This window comes from Eucalyptus grandis, chromosome 9 (assembly GCF_016545825.1).
Source record: "Eucalyptus grandis isolate ANBG69807.140 chromosome 9, ASM1654582v1, whole genome shotgun sequence".
Classification (NCBI taxonomy): domain Eukaryota; kingdom Viridiplantae; phylum Streptophyta; class Magnoliopsida; order Myrtales; family Myrtaceae; genus Eucalyptus; species Eucalyptus grandis.
In genome coordinates, this window is record NC_052620.1 from 28,544,556 (window position 1) to 28,561,443 (window position 16,888).

Here is a 16,888-nt window from a genome sequence, read left to right on the forward strand (position 1 = left end):
AGCTTAAGACTAATCATTCTTCTTTTTTTCTAAGATTCTTTTATTAGTGACGCCAAACTTGATTTACAGGATAATAATAGGAGATTACGGGTGAAGGGTCTCGGTAAATCGGACATAAATGAGTGGGAGATTTTTCCTCTCTGGCCTATTAAAACAACGGCCCAAATCTTCCATGTATCAAAAGGCCCAGCCCAACTCAGCCCATCAGCTTGCTTTACGCAACACGGCGTCGTTTTTGAGCGCCTTATTCCTCGGACCTATAACTTCGACTGAAAACTAGGGTTTCTCGTCTTCAAGTTCCAGTTTTGCAAATTCGGAACCAGAGGAGCCGGCGCTGAAGCTTAGCCGACAATGGTGAGTCGTCCGATCCTCTCTCTTTATCACTCTCCTTCTCGCTTACGAATCGGCAAGTTGCTAAGCTGGCAACGGCCAGGCGTCGTGGCGGAACTAAGAGTGGCGGTGGTCGTTCGAATGTTTTCGTGTCGTGATTTCGTGCCATTTGCTGGAAATGGCGATCTCCAGAGTCTTCGCTGATTCTAGCGAGATGATCTATAGCGTAATGAGTAAACTTCAGCGGTGGTACGATAATAACGTCGCATCTCGTGCTAGTTCGTCGAGCTTTTTGCTTTTTTCCCGAGTTTAGATATGAGTAGATGCGCTACTTCTGTGTCTATCTGGAGTACGTCTGTTGTGATGAATCTAAGTCGGTAACTTTTTGTGTTTCGCGAATCGAAGGGTCCCAAGAAAGGTGGAAAAGCTCCTGTTGCGGCCAAAAAGAAGCAGGTTAGCTTTGTTACTTCGCGATTAGTCTCGGTTATATTTCGAGGGGATGCGGCTGTTTTGCTGAATTTGGTTGGTCGTTGATGTTTTACCAGGAGAAGGTGACGAACCCTTTGTTCGAGAAGCGGCAGAAGCAGTTTGGAATTGGAGGTGCTCTGCCTCCGAAGAGGGACTTGACACGGTTCGTTAAGTTCCCTAAGACTGTTCAAATTCAGAGAAAGAGGAGAATTCTGAGACAGAGGTTGAAGGTTCCACCAGCTTTGAACCAGTTCACCAAGACCCTCGACAAGAACTTGGGTATGCAGTGACAAAAAGTAATTTTGGTTGTCTGCATCTGAGTTTGTGGTTGGTTTAGAACCATAAGATGCACATGTATTTTGCAGTAACTGGTTCTTCTTGCTTTGCTCTCTTGCCAAATAATATATACGAGATGCAATTACAAGTAATAGCTGCTTATTGAATCTGGCTGTGTAGCTGAGGCAGTTCATTGATTTGATTTCTGGGGCTACAATGTGTATTTTTTTGGTGCTTTATTTTGCATACCTTATTCGTTTCTGTTTGGTGCAATGAGGTACACTTTAGATTTATCAGTTCAGATTAGATTGATTTTTTTTTTTTTTTTTTTTTTTGTGCATGCGACCCAATGGGAAAATATGTTTTTTTATTTTTTTCATGATATTGGGAGGAACTCTGGTGAATCTTGTGCTTGGGAAGTTCATCAATGGCTGAATCTAAATAAATCTGGGATGCTATTGGTTGCATGTTATATTGATGGACCTCATGGCGCTTGTGTGGTTGGTGCACTTGGTTGACATGCCATGCTGGTCTTGACGAATTAGTTAGGAAGTTTCTAATAATTTCTGGTTGATTAGTGTTGGATAGTTGGGCTAGGCAAGAACTTTTCTTTCTAGACTATAAGGAATAGTTGAAGCCTTCTGGGCTCGAGTTTCACCCCATACTTGAGATAAAGACTGAGTTGGAGTAGTTATGTACCCAGTTGTATTTTGTGTTGCTTTCGGATTTTAATCTATTGTTTTGTTTCATTTTATCTTATTTAGTTGCATCTATGACGAGCTTAAAACAATAGAATTTGATTCCCCTACTCATTGAAAAATGCATGCAGCCACGAGCCTGTTCAAAATGCTTCTCAAGTACAGGCCTGAGGACAAAGCAGCAAAAAAGGAGCGGCTCTTGAAGAAGGCCCAGGTTGAAGCAGAAGGGAAGTCAGTTGAGGCTAAGAAGCCCATTGTTGTGAAATATGGTCTTAACCATGTTACTTACCTTATTGAGCAGGTTCCCATTTACTTTGCTAGTCACTGACCTCTTGTTTTCTCTCCTTATTTCTCTCATTCATTTCCTCACTCTCCCATGCTTTGCGGGTCCAATTGTAATTAACACACAATTGAAACTTGCATTTGGCAGAACAAGGCTCAGTTGGTAGTCATTGCACATGACGTTGACCCAATCGAGTTGGTTGTCTGGCTTCCAGCATTATGTAGGAAGATGGAAATTCCATATTGCATCGTGAAGGGAAAGGCACGCTTGGGAACGGTAATGATGCCCGCATTTCCTTCATTGAATTTCTGTCAATGAAGTGTGGTTGAGAAGCACTCATATTCCTACTCTTTTCTGGCAGATTGTCCATAAGAAAACTGCGTCTGTCTTGTGCTTGACCACTGTCAAGAATGAAGACAAATTGGAGTTCAGCAAAATCTTAGAGGCCATCAAGGTAGTATGCAGTTTTGATATATTGTCTCTGTAGATCTTCTGATTGTTTCATCATTTTGGCCAAGGAGAAGGAAATTGTTCTGTGCTTGGATGGCATCTAAAACTTGTATGTTTTTCTTCCAGGCAAACTTCAACGACAAGTATGATGAATATAGGAAGAAGTGGGGTGGCGGGATCATGGGATCTAAATCACAGGCCAAAACCAAGGCTAAAGAGAGGGTTATTGCGAAGGAAGTTGCTCAGAGAATGACCTAGGGGTGATACAAAATGTCTCTTTTTTTCTTAGAGTATTGTCATTTGAGGCCAATGTTTATGTTCATTTTTGTTTTTGTTCTTTCTGGCACTTAGCACCAAACTTTTCCTTTCCCAAAGTGAGACCACAATTTTGAAATTCATGCAACTGCTGTTGAGCATGCTTTTCTTTGAGGTTGGAGCTGATGCATGATGTCATCATATTTCATTGGCTCGTTATTGCTATGGCTCTAGCTATTTTACCTGCTCATCACCTTCGGAAGTCGACTATTCTGCAATGGCAACAAGTAAGACGATAGCAGTTGATGGAGATTGAGATGAAACAGGCATGTCTGAACAACTCCAGTTCGCTGGGCGGAGCGCATGAACTGTTTGTTGGTGATTGGATTAGCAAGCCCTGAGAAACGACAATGCGAGGAATACGGGCGAATGAGCTACAATTCTAGACCAAGTTCTTTTTAGTAATGCAATAGAACTGCGGATATTGAGGACAAACCACAATCTCTAATCGCGAGACTTGGGGTGGGAAATAAACTAATTCAAGGTTCAGGTGCTTATTAAAAATAGGAACAAATAACCAAGAAAGGTTTTTTTTATCTGCGAAACCCATTAGAATTAAAGAGGATTTAGTGGCTCCAAGATGGCTTTGATGTATTGGGAGTCCCCGATAGCTAATGTCATACTCCAAGTGCTTATTTGCTGAGGTACCCAGCTTGCGTTATCATTTTGTTTACCAGGAAGGATTACATACCTTTAAGTCGAAAAATTGGTTGAGGAAGACTGTTTTCACCATCACCAACAATCTATATCTTGAATTTTCGTTTGGTGATGAACATATTTTTTTGTTTATTTATTTTATTAGCGATACAAATGATTACTTTTAAGAAAATATTTTTCAAGTTATTGATTTTCCACAAGAACAAATCATATCCTAAAACATGCATCCGCAGCTTCATGGATATACACAGAGACTCCTCTTTTAAGTGAATATTATACCGAATACTTCGCAGGGCACCCGTTCCACCTCTATCTCTATTTTACTTGATTTAGAAGTCCATGAAGAGCTGTATCGCCCAAGGAATACCCAACGACTCAAGACGTCAGGATTACACAGGCTTGATCATCCGATAGACCGTGGAACAGATCCGGATCTAAAGAAAATGATTACCCATCAGGAGCACAATTTCACAAGATCTGTCTCAAGTTTTGCATGGATGCCAAACTGTACATTACTACTCACACACTGTACAACAAATCGCCCTTAGTAATTGATGACTACAAGGCGGTCTCTCTCTCTCATATACATTGCGACTAACTGTTATTTTGTCCTAGAAACCAAGAGCCAGGGTACATACATTTTTACAAACATCGTAATCTCTATGTACATCTTTTACACTTGATGATGCTTCAGTGGAATCTAGAGTACAAATGTAGACGGAGCCACTATGAGTAGGATCTGATCAATTTGAAGCTTTGCAAAGTCCGAGAACTAAAGAAGTAGCCAAAAAGGAATCCCGCCTTCGTCTTCTCCGGTGGTTTGGGTGAAAAGTTCCAGTTTTGTTTCACCCGCAACGCAGGTTGTCCAATCTGCTTGCAAATCGAATCGATCATCTTCGGATCAACAGGGTCACCAGTCACATCGGTCACATAAAACGTGTCTTTGGCTTTCCCACCTCTTGTAGTTAATTCTGCTCTCTTTATGCACAAGCTGTTCTCGCGAAATATCCGGGTGACATCCGACAGCAGCCCAACCCGGTCAACTATGGACAATTCCAACTCTAAACCCTGCATGGAAGGTGAAGAGGAATTTATAAGGACATCATTGTAGGTGTGTTTGACACTATAGGAATTTCATCCGATGAAGGTCAAGAATACCTCTGATGCCCGCCTTTGAATTGCCGCTTCGAGACACTGTATAATGCGCTCTCTTTCAGCTTCCGAGCCAATAGGGAGCCCATCGACATGCCGAATATAGAATTCCTTGAATTATGACCATATGGAAAGGGTTAAGCTGAAATTCAATGAGTAATGAACATGCAAGTCTAACAAAAGAAATTGTGCTGAAAAAGTCTAATCTGAGGATATGATGGATGATCCAGAGGAAGGTGTGAACAACAATGTCAATACAGATCAATTGATGTAATTACTTATTTTCCTCAACTATCCTAGCTAAATAAAAAAGGGCAAGGTCCTCCATGTCACCTGGTAAGCTTCCTTTCTCCCGGTTTTCACCATGCCATGGAAGACCACATACTGCATATCCGTCAGCGTGCAGACAATGTCGAACAATAACTTTGGTCGATCTTTCGACCTCATAGTGACGATGGTGTAGTCTCTCTCATCACAGTCCATAATAGTCACATGGGGTCTCAGGCTCTGATCATCAGCCTGTCCGATGCTACTGTTTTCAAACCTCTGGTAGTCCCTATCAGCAAACATAATCTGATGCAACCTTCTCTCCCTACTGGTGACCCCAGGAGGCGAAAGAGTTGTCTTGGCAGTCTTCATGTCGTCATCTCCTTTAAGGATATTGAAGAGCATTTCCTTGATTTTCGCGAGGCGCTCGGGATCTTTGATTGCAGAGCCAGTGGAATCATCTGTGACATGAAGAACTGCTGCTGCCCGGGCATTGTGAGTCCATATCTCACCATTTACTATATTGCAGTGGAGGTTTGTGAGCACTGCACAAACCTCGGACAGTAGACCTGGCCGATCAGTTCCAGTGAGTTCAATGGAGGTGTGTTCTTCAGAGGGCATCACGCCCACAGACCCTCTCAGTGAGGGAGCGAAGCTCGCACTTTTCTCAATTCTCTGCAAAATGAATAGTTCAAATGAGGTAAAGAACCATCTCTCCATGGATGTGTGCTGTGAAGACCATTTACAACACGCTAGGTGCTGTTTTAGTCATCCAGACAAGTCTCGTGAAAAAGATATAGGATGTCACATGACAGATAGGAGTAGTGATCTGACTTACCCTCTTAATATTTTCGGTGACTTCCGTGTCTCTGATTTTCTTACCATCACGGTCCACGACATGAAAAACTGAAATTTCGGACAGCAGAAAAAGACAATAAGAGACAAGTTTGAGAGCTTTAAATTCTCCCTTGATATTCAACGACTTAGAGAGAGAGAGAGAGAGTCCGATCTCACCATCCATGAACCATCCACCATCAGATGATATGTACGCTTTGGTTATGACAAGATTCAAATCGGTGAGCACTTGGACAACTTCTAGGAGAATTCCATGTTTGTTAACACTATCAACCTGAAAAACAGCAGACGTTCAATTATAATGATTCTTAGTGACAAGGAGGCAAAGGGAACCAATTAAAACCCATCATGACTCCATAGGGCAAGTCAAGAACCCGATCAAGCTCGCTTACGAAGCACAAAAACAGACAGAAAGCGAGAGGTTCACCTGGATAACCGTAGCATCTCCAGAGGCATTGTGGTCAACGACGACCCTGCAATTACCACAGTGACGCACAGCAAGACTTAAAAATCGTCCATAGAGAACATTTACATGGGAGATGACTGGTACAAATCGTCATAGCAGTAATAACAGCACCCCCAATCACAATAACTGAGTTGAATGAGGTTTCGAAGCTGATGGAGTCGGTAAAACATGTTGTATGAGGCGATGGGCCTAATAATTCTCAGTGGAAAAGATTGTAGATGAGCAGATATGACTTTCGAGGCGCTCATCGAGTAAGTTCAATGGGATTCGCTTTGGCATTTTAGAAGAAAGCACATAGGGAGAGCCCAACTCTATCAAGCTGAATTTCTGAAAAAGAAGTACACGACACGAATTTGAGAGCTAATCACCAGAACATCATGAAATTGCACAAGGAAAAGCATTATCACAATCAACGACCGCTCCGACCCTCTGATCAACTTCATCTCCGTCCAAATTTCACTTAAAACGGAGCACCAACCGATGAATCGCTCTGTTTCGGTTGAAAAGTTATGAAACCATAGAAGAAAAACACTTCCTTGCCAACAAGCAGCCCATGATATCAGCGTTTGGGTAAGTACTGAGGTAAATGATCAGATGACACACAAAGCTAAAAGTCCTCTATTGCATCAAGATGGTTATCAAATTAGGATCTTTTCAAGAAATTACCGCACGAAATGACTTGATGACATCGAGATTAGCCACAAATCCTTAAAGGGCTAACCAGAGGGTGCACACCTCAATCACCAGATAGCTAAGAACGGGAAAAGAACACCAAGAAAATCAACAGAAACGCCAAGACCCGTGAATCTGAGCTGAAGATGAGGAATGGGGGAAGTATACCTTGGTGGGTTCATCCTCCTGATGAGCTTCGCGTACTCGTCGTCCATCTCTCAACAGCTTTTCTCTCTCTCTCCCTCTCTCTCTCTCTCTCCCCCTTCCGCTTCCAAGAACACCCCCCAAGACCTTCAAGATTACCAAGAAAAGGAGGACCCTTTTTGCAGAGAAGACCAAAAGTGGGTTCTGAGATGATCCAATACGATCCTGTTGTGACGTGGGCAATTATGGCTCCTCCAACATCCGGGGAATAATTTATCCAGGAAGAGAGAGAGAGGAGCACTAAAAAAAGCTAGGAAGCTGCCTAGTAGGACAGGACTACAAAGAAAATTTCCCTTTTTTCGTCTTGATTCTCAAAAGTTGTGATTTCTCCTGTGGATTGCAAAGGGAATTCTCTAGCTTGCATTAGGGTCAAAGTTAGAGTCATTAGAATCAAGATAAGGATCTTGTAGGTCCTCAAAATTTTCTTTTTTTGCCGACCATTCAAAAAATCTTATGAATGATGTTTCAAACGTTACAGATTATTTATATTCATCTCTCTACTCCAATTAAAGACATGCTGTTTATATTGATCATGAAAGATTTCTAAGAAATTACTTTCTTGCGATCTAATCCTGAATGGTTATGGCAAGTGAGAATTAAACCTATAGTCTCATTTTCCTTTCTTTTTAGGGACAATAACTTGATCATTTCATTACTTCGACAAACTTTCTTCGAGTTAAAATCACGATAAGTTCATTTCACTATTTTTAAAGATCATAATGACAAACAATTGCTTTTTCGATAAAATAAAAAAAAATCATAACAAAATATTTTTTGAAGAAAGATAACTCAAATACTTTTCTCAATAAAAGAAACTAAATACATGCCTTCATAGTGTGTTAATCGCAATTGCATTTACTTATTACAAATCACGTGCATAATTCTAGATGTGCCTGATCTTGGCTCATGTTTGAATAACATCTCAAACTCAGATTAATCTTGAAGGCAACACTTGTCATCCTATGGATGGAGCTTTTCATAACACAAATGAGAAAAAATTGAACATATCACGAGGAGCAATCGAGCAAAAGCTATTAAAGAAAGAACTTCACGAACTTTATAATTTATTTACTTTGATATTTATTGAAATAGCATGACGTCACATGCAACATGAGTGATAATGGATAAGACATTCCATGGAGACCATTGGCCTCAGTCAGATTTAAGTCTATCTTGATCCAACTCCATTTCGAAAATCCACCATTTCTTTGCTAAAATTTGAGAAGAGTCGGTTAGGAATAGGGCCTGAGCCGGATCCCAAAACTCGATCGGTCATGATCATCCATCAGGTCAATTGGACAAGGTCTCTTTACAAGGATAGGTGATGGTGGGAGAATCACTATGGCATTGACACGTGACTTTTGTCATTTCGGTCGCTGTTGTGTCTCGTACCCACGTTTTTTTATTTCCATCTCCCTCTGCTTTTTGTCCAACCGCGCTCCGAAAGTTGTCATAGGTAGCTGCTATTGGCTCGATCCCACTTTTATGCGATGGATAAAAAACTCTCTCCGTCCGTCCAACCCATCTATCCACTGACCCTCTTTTAGTGCCTTTGGATCGATACTTTTGTTTTAGCTTTCTGGGATTTTCATCGTTAGTGCGCTGTCCCATGCGAATTCTCTCTCTCTCTCTCTCTCTCTCTCTCAATGTACGAAAGACGCTGCTCCTCTGTTGGGACATCATCCTCGTTGATGTTTTGTCGACGGCAGGGGTTGCTTATAATCTTGATGCTCTTTTTGACTGATGTAGCGAGGCCCATCCATCTCCCTCCCTCCCTAACAGTCATTTCCCTGTCGCTATTGGAGCAAGTCCCGCGCAAGCAGCCATCAATCGGGAACTCCGAATAGTTTAACATCACGCCCTTTTCGGCTTTGATGATCTCCTCCTGATTTTTTTAATTTGCTTTTCGGAGAGCAAGCCATCTTCTCGGCACGAGATAATTGGCAGCATCATCACCTAATCTTCCTAACCCTACTGCTGAGATGTTGGTGAAAAGACCCTAAAGCGTGGTCAGAGTTTGGTCCAACGCTTTTAAATTTAAGGTTAACGTCACGAAAAGTTTTAAATTTATACACTCAAAGATCAATTCACGTCAAATCTAAAATTACTATACTTGTGATGAATTTATCTTTTATTAGTTTCCCTTCAATTTTACTATTAAATTGCTCGGTTGAATAACATAAAATAATTGATGGATGTATCGACTTGAAGTTTTATCCTTCATTTATTACGGATGAAATATTTTATAATTTTTCATGATATTAATTTAATTTAATAAAAATTAACGGAAGGTAAATTGTCACAATTATATTAATTTGGAATTGATGGTTGTGAAAAAAATTAGGTAAATTTATATAAACTTATGAAAGTATAAGCTCAAGAATAAGCCGTGATGGAATAATCTTTCACTAATCCTATGCCATTTGGATCGATGAGTTGCTTTTGATCATATCACGAGATAGACTAAATTTGGTGGGTAGCTGTCAACGTAAGTAATAAACGGGTCTAATCAATTGAAACAGGAAATATAACAAAAAGAAGAAATGAAAAGATTTTGTAAAGTTTGATTGGGATACTTTTCTTTCCACTTAAAACAAATCTTGCCTAGTGGGGCGTGGACACATCGCCATGCCTTGCACAAATTGAACTCTTCTTTCTTGCTTTGCTAGCCACCAGCCAGGCTAGCCTAGCCACATATAAAACCAATCAACTTCATTCTCTCTCCAATTACCCTTGCTTTTTAAGGGCCAAGTGGCTTGGCTTGATCTCCCTTCGGTAGACTCGCCGAAAGAGAAGCACAGCACTCGATTCAATGGACAGGTCAAGATCGAAGTATTTGATTTTTGGCGATCTTTTGACGTTTTGGCTTATTAAAATTAAGGGAGTGACAGAGAATCCGTGAACGTGGAGCTCCTCGGGCAAGCCATCCTAATGCTATAATTAGGTTTTGCAGTAGAATAGGATTTTAGGTCGTGTACTTTGGATTGTCCGTTTGCGCCAGCAGCTTGCTCTACCGACTCGTGGATTCGTGGCTTTCTCGTGTCTTTCCCAATTGTCGTTTGTGGGATTCAATGTTCGATTTGATCGGTGATGGGAAACCACGGTAGAAATGGATGTGCGGAAGAGGACTGTGGAGACAGTTACAGCATTTTGGCGTTGCAAGTTTAAACATTGTCAAAGTAGCACGATCCATATTAGGGTTGATTGCTGAACAGATTAGCATAGTGATATAAGTTAATTCCTGATGAGTCCCTCGATGTCAAACAAGCCCTACCTCAAGATGTGATTCCATGGGTTGTGGGGACCCACCAAATTCAATTTCAACTCGGATTATATCCATTTAGGGCGGCAGCAGTTGCTTATGTGATTTTTTTCATTAATATAATGAAACGCGTCCATGATACGTTTTAAAGACATTAGAGATTAGTAAATGAGCATCACTTATTTTTGGTTGGCGAAAAGTAAAGAGCAATGATGCGACGGTTTTTTTATTGTTAAGAAACTTTAATAAAACTTCTACAAAATGATGAGATGGTTTTTGATCAAATATTAAAATGAGTAGGGCCCACGTATTGATAATAATCAATCAATTAAAAAAACGTCACGTCACTTAAACAAAAAAGCAAAAATTTATTTGAATTCGGGTCCACGTAAATTGGATTCTTACACGTGACCTTTACGAATATTACACGAGTCTCACATGATTAATGAGTAAAGATTTATTCGGATCTATAGAATCAGGTTCGGATAAGATCCTATCCGGCAAAAGAGTTTTAGTGGGACTTTTTAACTACATACGAAAAATTCCTCAAAAGTAGACGAGGATAACTTTACAAAGCACAAACGACGGGCCGAACGAAATGCCATCGTGGTGCAATTTACAGTGGTCTACGAAGTTACAACGCCGCAACATGTCCACGTCAAATGGAAGTCGCAGTGTCTTTCCGGAGACATTTCGCGGTCGCATTTACTCATCATGCTCGATTCCCCCGATCGCGCACGCTTGTCTCCTTTACTCATCGCGGGATTGCAACGAGTCAAATTTGCGAGCGCAGCCGTTTACTATCGAGGCGTGAACAGTGGATAGTGGTGGTGGTTCTGTGGCGATGCGCTGACTTGTTCCGGATAGAACAAAGGCGGGGCTAGATTCCTTGGGCGGCGGGGGGTGATAAGGAGTAGAAAACCGACCGTCATTTGTACTAAGGCTGACTAATTATGGAGTAGATTGCTTGTCAAGCCTTGCTTTGATTAGTCGCTTTGATTAGTCCGCATGCCTGGACCGAGGAAAGATGGGTCTTTTGTTTTACTTACTGGGCCTCGTAGATTCTGCACTCGCTCCTCTCCATTCCTAAATCCATCAAGCCTTGGGCGCGGTGAGCTCTTCCTCAGCGAAAGGAATCGCGGGGCGAGCTCTGTCGATGAACTTGAACCTAACGAAACCCTCATGTGAGGCTCACTTGATCTAAAAAGGTCGACATTCTTCAAGATTGTCGACCGTGCTCGATACGACTGAAATGGGGAGAAGCGTATCGCTGGGCTCACATGAGGTCGGCTTGTGCGAATGTGGCTCCTACTCGAGTGCTTCGAGCGCAAGGATGGAGGATTTCATGCTTGCAAGATGTGAAGCGCGAACACGAGTCTCACTCCTATGATGCGGGAGATGCACCACTGACCCGGAAAGGAACTTTGATGCTTCCTCATAATTTACATCGAGCTTTGACTAATTGAACTCGATAAAACGTCAAGGTGTTGTCTTTTACAGGGAATTAGGGTTTGTGATTGTACCGATAGATCAAGATCATCATAACCTAAGAAAAATCGGATCTACGTTCAATACACATTGAAAAGCTTATAAGAAGTTCTTGGGTTCTATTACTTGCCGAGTTAGTCGCCTCGGGACGAATTAAACTTGCAATTTTCTCCATTTCTATGAACGCAAGGGGTGTCGTGGAATAAAGGCTACAGATTCGAGAGAAATATAGCGTGACGGAGAAAAAGAGATTTAAAGTCGAATATGGATTTGTCACTACTCTTTCAACCTTATTTTGGTCCATAGCTCTTCACACATAACTTCAAATATTGCATCTCCTCGAAACGTATCAAGAGGACCACTTCAAAATCGTTCCAAAGTTCGACCAATTGATGAGCCATCGATCTAAGTATGACCAACTCATTTTTTCTTCTTTCTTTTTCGAAATCTTTCCAAGCTAAAATGAAGATAAGATAAGCAAGGACGATGAAAAATATAAAAATGGATCATAACAGATATTTCAGTGATGAAAGTTTTTTTATTTTTCCTGCTCATTGATTGCTGTAACTGCAGACGCTGATGTGAACACAGTAGCAGTTGCAGATCGTCCTGGACGTGCTCGTCTCCACACGCAGAGAGAGAGAGAGAGAGAGAGAGAGAGAGAGAGAATAAGTCAAAGACTAGTGTCCATATTCAACCGCGTCCTTGACACCATCTTGAAAAGGAAGCAAACACCGACCCATGAGCCGAGAATGTCTGTACGAGACAGAGGCGATCTGGGTCCGCTGATTTAGCTAAAATCACGGTGAGCTCAGTACAAAGTGAGCTTGAATTAAACAACAGTCAACATGTTTCCAATTCATTGAATGATAAAATATCTCAAAACTACCGAATCTGCATATGCCACGCATAACAATGTCACAAGCATTCCCACGTCATTTTAGTGCACCAAGTCCTATTAATACATGAACAAACCGAGTCCAAAGATTTAGTACATGTAGCATTTCTATTAGTCTGCATAGTAGTTAGTACATACCAACGAGGAAGACGATTGCACAAAAGGGAAACAGAGAATCCATGACCATGTTATGCGTGGCATATGCAGAGCAGAGCACACCCAGATTCATTAATTTGATCAGAGCAGTAAACCTCAGAAGTTGCAAATATGTGTGACTCGCACATGGAAACTCAGCTAAAATTCATGAACAAAGAAGTTCGGATGTCTCAGAGGCTGATATGGTGACTACTGCTTGTTTCGAGCTTAAAGAGGATTGTGCTCGGTTGCTAGCACATGGAAAGGGAAATATCACAAATCAGCCATGCCAAAGCAACATCCCCCATTGAATGCAAATTTGATAAATTCTTAGAGATGCCAAAAATTTGGGTTCTTACCGTGCCATTCGGACCCTGATCAACAAATGACAACGAATGACAATTGATGGGTGATCATTTTTGACTTCACAAAGAGGGAGGACCCAAAGAAAGAACTTCTACAGCAGCAAGATAGTGAACAGAGACAACACATCAGAAAGTTCACGACGAATTCATCAACAACGAGGCAAGAATCTGAGATCAATATATATTGGCATCAAACGTCCTGTGCCATCAAGGTCCCTTTCAGTGATTATATTGTTAATGTCCATGTACATGAGACCACTACAGCTTCTCTGTCCAGTAGATATGCTTTTCCAACGTCAGCCAACATTTAAGGATGATATTGATCGTGTAACATGACTTGATGATCTATATTATACGACATCCAGGTCTTCATGCAATTCAAGGCAAAAGCATGCATCAGTGCCCAAAACTCGACATGAGGGACAATCTATGGAAAAACGATTGCTTAATGCATAAATAAAGGCACCAATAGACCAATTATATGGTTAGAGGAGCATTTTCGATCCAAATATACAATAGTTCCTTTAGCTAAGATTGATACTTTATTGCTGCTTATGTTGTGCTTAAAAGAAAGAAGCAAAGACAAACGAAGGTCCAAATAAGAACAGATGCGATCATGGTTTAAGTGATGGTATATTTGCATCTAAGTCCTCTAGGCTCAGGCTTAATCTCCAATATGAAGTACTAATTTGCTATTGAGTTGAACTTCGAGGGACCACTGAGGTAGAACTTGGAACCTTGGGAAATTAGGACCCAGCACAGAGGAAAAATATACCACTAAGTCATTAAGCTTAATCTATTCCTTAGAAATTTATAGTAGAAGGATAAAGGCCAAAGAATAGGAATTACCAACCTTAGGTTTCTTGCAGCATATTTCAACTAAAATGATTCCCTACGTGAGACTGCCATGAAAATATTTGCTTCAAGCATTTTCATACCTTACAGCTAGATTACAAACAAACTGCTGACATGAAAGAACATGGCAACTACACAAATTCTTACTACTCTTCAGTCTTCAGGGCTCAAGAAAACATAATTCACCAAAAACACATTTGATCGATGCAGAGGTTTTCTTGGAAAGTAGATAAAAACCATGATATTTTTAATATCGCCACTTTGACACAAGAAAAAGGATGCCAAAATTTGAGGTAGAGATATGACATAGCAAAAAAAAACAGCTACCAGTTACGAGTGAAGGGTGATACGCATTGGAAAGCCAGATGATAACAACTATTGAAGTGATCATTCGACGTGCAAGTGAAGCCCATGATTAGCAGAGTTATGAAAGAAATTTGGCATATATGATTATGAATCACTCTGATTTCACAAACGAGCAGATCGCCACTCCATTGGGGCCTAGACAGAATCAATGACTAAAGATGGATCTCTACACTATCAACACACCTCTGAAATAAGTAAGAAGAAAACCTCAAAGCTCAAACCCAAGCTATTTGCTTGTGTAACCTCTCATCTGCAAAAAGGACAACACAAAACCAAAAACCACATGATTGATCAATAAGAAATGCTTCTCCAATCAATGCAAAAAGGATCGAATTCCAAAAGTCCTTCCATTTACCTGTATATGGAGACTCAAGGCCATGAAATTGGAAGAAATTTTTGGAGGAAGCAGACCAAATCCAGTTCCCTCGGGAAAGAAAAATATGTTCCATCTCCAAAAATATGAACTCACTAGGTACAATATAGAAGAAACGCCATTACGACCCAGAAAAACACGCATCTTCCCCAAAAAAAACTCCCCTAAATTCCTCCTCTCATCTCGAATTTCGATAATCATTTTCAAGAGAGAAAAAAATTCCACTACTGTCCTCCTGACTCTTGAGAATCATCCTTGGCTGCTGATTGCTGCTGCTGGTGTTGATGTTCTTGATGCTGATGCTGCTGTTGCGACCTCGCTTGCTGACCCATCTGTTGATAAATCTGATTCAGAGTCTGTGGGTTCAACACCCCAATATGACCCTCTTGAGCTGACAACCCGAGCTCCAATCCAGGCAACTGCTGATTACTCATGCTCCCACTCAAAATTGAGCTGAAACTCATGTGACCCATGTTAGCACCCGCCATGTCGAACCCCGGGAACCCGATCTTCTGCAAGTAATTGGGCCCCTCGCCCCCCAAATTCGCCGGGGCGGCAGCCGCAGATGTCGATGCCGATCCGAACCCGAACCCGCCGACCCCGGGCCACATACCCGCGGCGACGTGATGGGGCCTTCCCAAATTCCCGCCCCCGCCGGCCATTGCCCAGGGGTGCCGGCCGCCCGGCCCGAGGCTCGGCCCTCCCAGGTCGTCCAGCTTCTGGTGCAGGCCAGCCGATATGGAGGCGCCCTGCTGGGAGACGGACCCGGCGGCGCCGGAGAGGGCGGAGGCCGGGATGGTGCCGCTCCCCGTGGCGGCGATGATGGAGGGCTCGGCCTGCTGGAGGAGCCATTGGATGGTCTCGCCGTCGGACTTGTGGCCGAGCTCGCGGGTCAATTGGAAAATCCGGGCGGCGCATAGGGCGGGCATTCGGATTCTCCGGCCCCGGCCCTCGACCTTGGTGTGGCGGTCCTTGTTGGAGCTCCGCTTGGGGGCCAATTGCTTCTTCTGCTCGCTGTCCTTGTCCGCAATCACAATCTGGAAGTCTTTGATTTCCGCCGGTTTGTTCTCCTCCATGTTCTGAGCCGTCGTCCTCTGCTGCTGCTGCTGCTGCTGTTGCTGCTGCTGATGGTGATGGTGGTGGTGGTGGTGGTGGGACTGAGGCGGTAGGCTCAAGAAACTGGGCACCTGCTGCTCCTGATGTTCCAGCTGCTGCTGCTGCTGCTGCTGCTGATGTTGATGATGTTGATGATGATGCTGCTGATGCTGCTGCTGCTTGGAGCCCTTGGGATCCATGAACAGGGCCAAAAGAGGAGAGGGTGCGCGTTTCTCCGTCGTTCCGATTGAAGAGGAAAAAAAGAAGGAAAGAGAAACGACAGAGGCAAGGACCAAAAAAAAAAAAAAAAAAAGGAGGTTTTTTTTTTTTTAAGACTTTGATGAGCTTTCACTGTTTTTGGCAATGTCTTCATGACAGACAGACAGACAGACAGACCCCGAGAGAAATTTAAAAATTAAGTCGGGTAAAAAGAAAAAAAAAAAAAAAGTATACGACTTTTCTTTAAAGCTTTTACTTCAGGGTCTTCGTCGAGGCTGCGTTATTTTTCGTCTCTACTCTGTTTTTTTTTTTTTTTTTTTTTTTTTTTGGGGTCATATATTTCTACCCCGTTAAGACAAGAGCGTATCTCGGGTTCTTGACCGGTCCGAAAGCGGGTCACCCCGGCCCACTTCAACCTCCAGACTCTGCAAGCCCCCCCGAAAACCAGAAATTAGAGGCGCGATTTTCCTCGCGGGGACACCGCAGTACGAGCCACCCTCATTCCCACATTCCCGACCAAATCCGATTATTGCAATGACCATGTCCTGAAGAGGGGAGGGGAAAAAAGAGCACGAGTCGACTTCCGAGGTGGAGGGCCGCCGCCGCGACACGTGTCGGGTTGGTGGTGGGGTTTGCTTCTAACCCACTCCAGGCCCATCAAAAATCTCACAGATAGAGAGAGAGAGAGAGATGATGCTATGCTCGTGATGATAATTAATGCATGGGATCGGAACAGAAT

At 42.4% G+C, this 16,888-nt stretch overlaps 3 protein-coding genes across 4 annotated transcripts; 1 reads left to right on the top strand and 2 right to left on the bottom strand.

Moving 5' to 3' along the window:
• The first annotated feature begins 256 nt into the window (after nucleotides 1-256).
• On the top strand, nucleotides 257-2,985 carry LOC104419121 (60S ribosomal protein L7a-2). The gene is made up of 7 exons (XM_010030672.2): nucleotides 257-354; nucleotides 736-783; nucleotides 876-1,077; nucleotides 1,904-2,073; nucleotides 2,203-2,331; nucleotides 2,417-2,509; nucleotides 2,632-2,985. Exons 1-7 carry the CDS (start codon nucleotides 352-354, stop codon nucleotides 2,761-2,763), a joined length of 777 nt encoding a protein of 258 aa, XP_010028974.1. The 5' UTR covers nucleotides 257-351; the 3' UTR covers nucleotides 2,764-2,985.
• A 958-nt stretch (nucleotides 2,986-3,943) lies between these two features.
• On the bottom strand, nucleotides 3,944-7,333 carry LOC104419122 (ACT domain-containing protein ACR6). 2 transcript variants are annotated; one of them, XM_018863219.2, is made up of 8 exons: nucleotides 7,058-7,333; nucleotides 6,884-6,968; nucleotides 6,179-6,224; nucleotides 5,911-6,025; nucleotides 5,735-5,802; nucleotides 4,963-5,571; nucleotides 4,636-4,740; nucleotides 3,944-4,545 (listed from the first exon to the last, which is right to left on the bottom strand). In XM_018863219.2, the coding sequence occupies exons 2-8, from the start codon at nucleotides 6,904-6,906 to the stop codon at nucleotides 4,204-4,206; spliced, it is 1,308 nt and encodes a 435-aa protein (XP_018718764.1). In that variant the 5' UTR covers nucleotides 6,907-6,968; nucleotides 7,058-7,333; the 3' UTR covers nucleotides 3,944-4,203. The 2 variants fall into 2 exon arrangements, with proteins under 2 accessions (XP_018718764.1, XP_010028975.1); XM_010030673.3 differs by lacking the exon at nucleotides 6,884-6,968 and having other exon boundaries at nucleotides 7,058-7,330.
• A 7,133-nt stretch (nucleotides 7,334-14,466) lies between these two features.
• Nucleotides 14,467-16,257, bottom strand: LOC104419124 (transcription factor TCP20). The gene is made up of 2 exons (XM_010030676.3): nucleotides 14,818-16,257; nucleotides 14,467-14,712 (listed from the first exon to the last, which is right to left on the bottom strand). Exon 1 carries the CDS (start codon nucleotides 16,128-16,130, stop codon nucleotides 15,060-15,062), a length of 1,071 nt encoding a protein of 356 aa, XP_010028978.2. The 5' UTR covers nucleotides 16,131-16,257; the 3' UTR covers nucleotides 14,467-14,712; nucleotides 14,818-15,059.
• Between the last annotated feature and the right edge of the window lie 631 nt (nucleotides 16,258-16,888).

What these genes read in the sequence shown, in the direction of transcription:
- LOC104419121 (XM_010030672.2), top strand. An exon ending in TTGCGGCCAAAAAGAAGCAG is followed by an intron (nt 784 to 875) that starts GTTAGCTTTGTT and finishes ATGTTTTACCAG; the next exon opens with GAGAAGGTGACGAACCCTTT. An exon ending in GAAAGGCACGCTTGGGAACG is followed by an intron (nt 2,332 to 2,416) that starts GTAATGATGCCC and finishes CTTTTCTGGCAG; the next exon opens with ATTGTCCATAAGAAAACTGC.
- LOC104419122 (XM_010030673.3), bottom strand. Translation starts at nt 7,104, where the DNA reads ATGGACGACGAGTACGCGAAGCTCATCAGGAGGATGAACCCACCAAG. An exon ending in TCACCGAAAATATTAAGAGG is followed by an intron (nt 5,572 to 5,734) that starts GTAAGTCAGATC and finishes TTCATTTTGCAG; the next exon opens with AGAATTGAGAAAAGTGCGAG. An exon ending in GGAGAAAGGAAGCTTACCAG is followed by an intron (nt 4,741 to 4,962) that starts GTGACATGGAGG and finishes TCATAATTCAAG; the next exon opens with GAATTCTATATTCGGCATGT.
- LOC104419124 (XM_010030676.3), bottom strand. Translation starts at nt 16,130, where the DNA reads ATGGATCCCAAGGGCTCCAAGCAGCAGCAGCATCAGCAGCATCATCAT.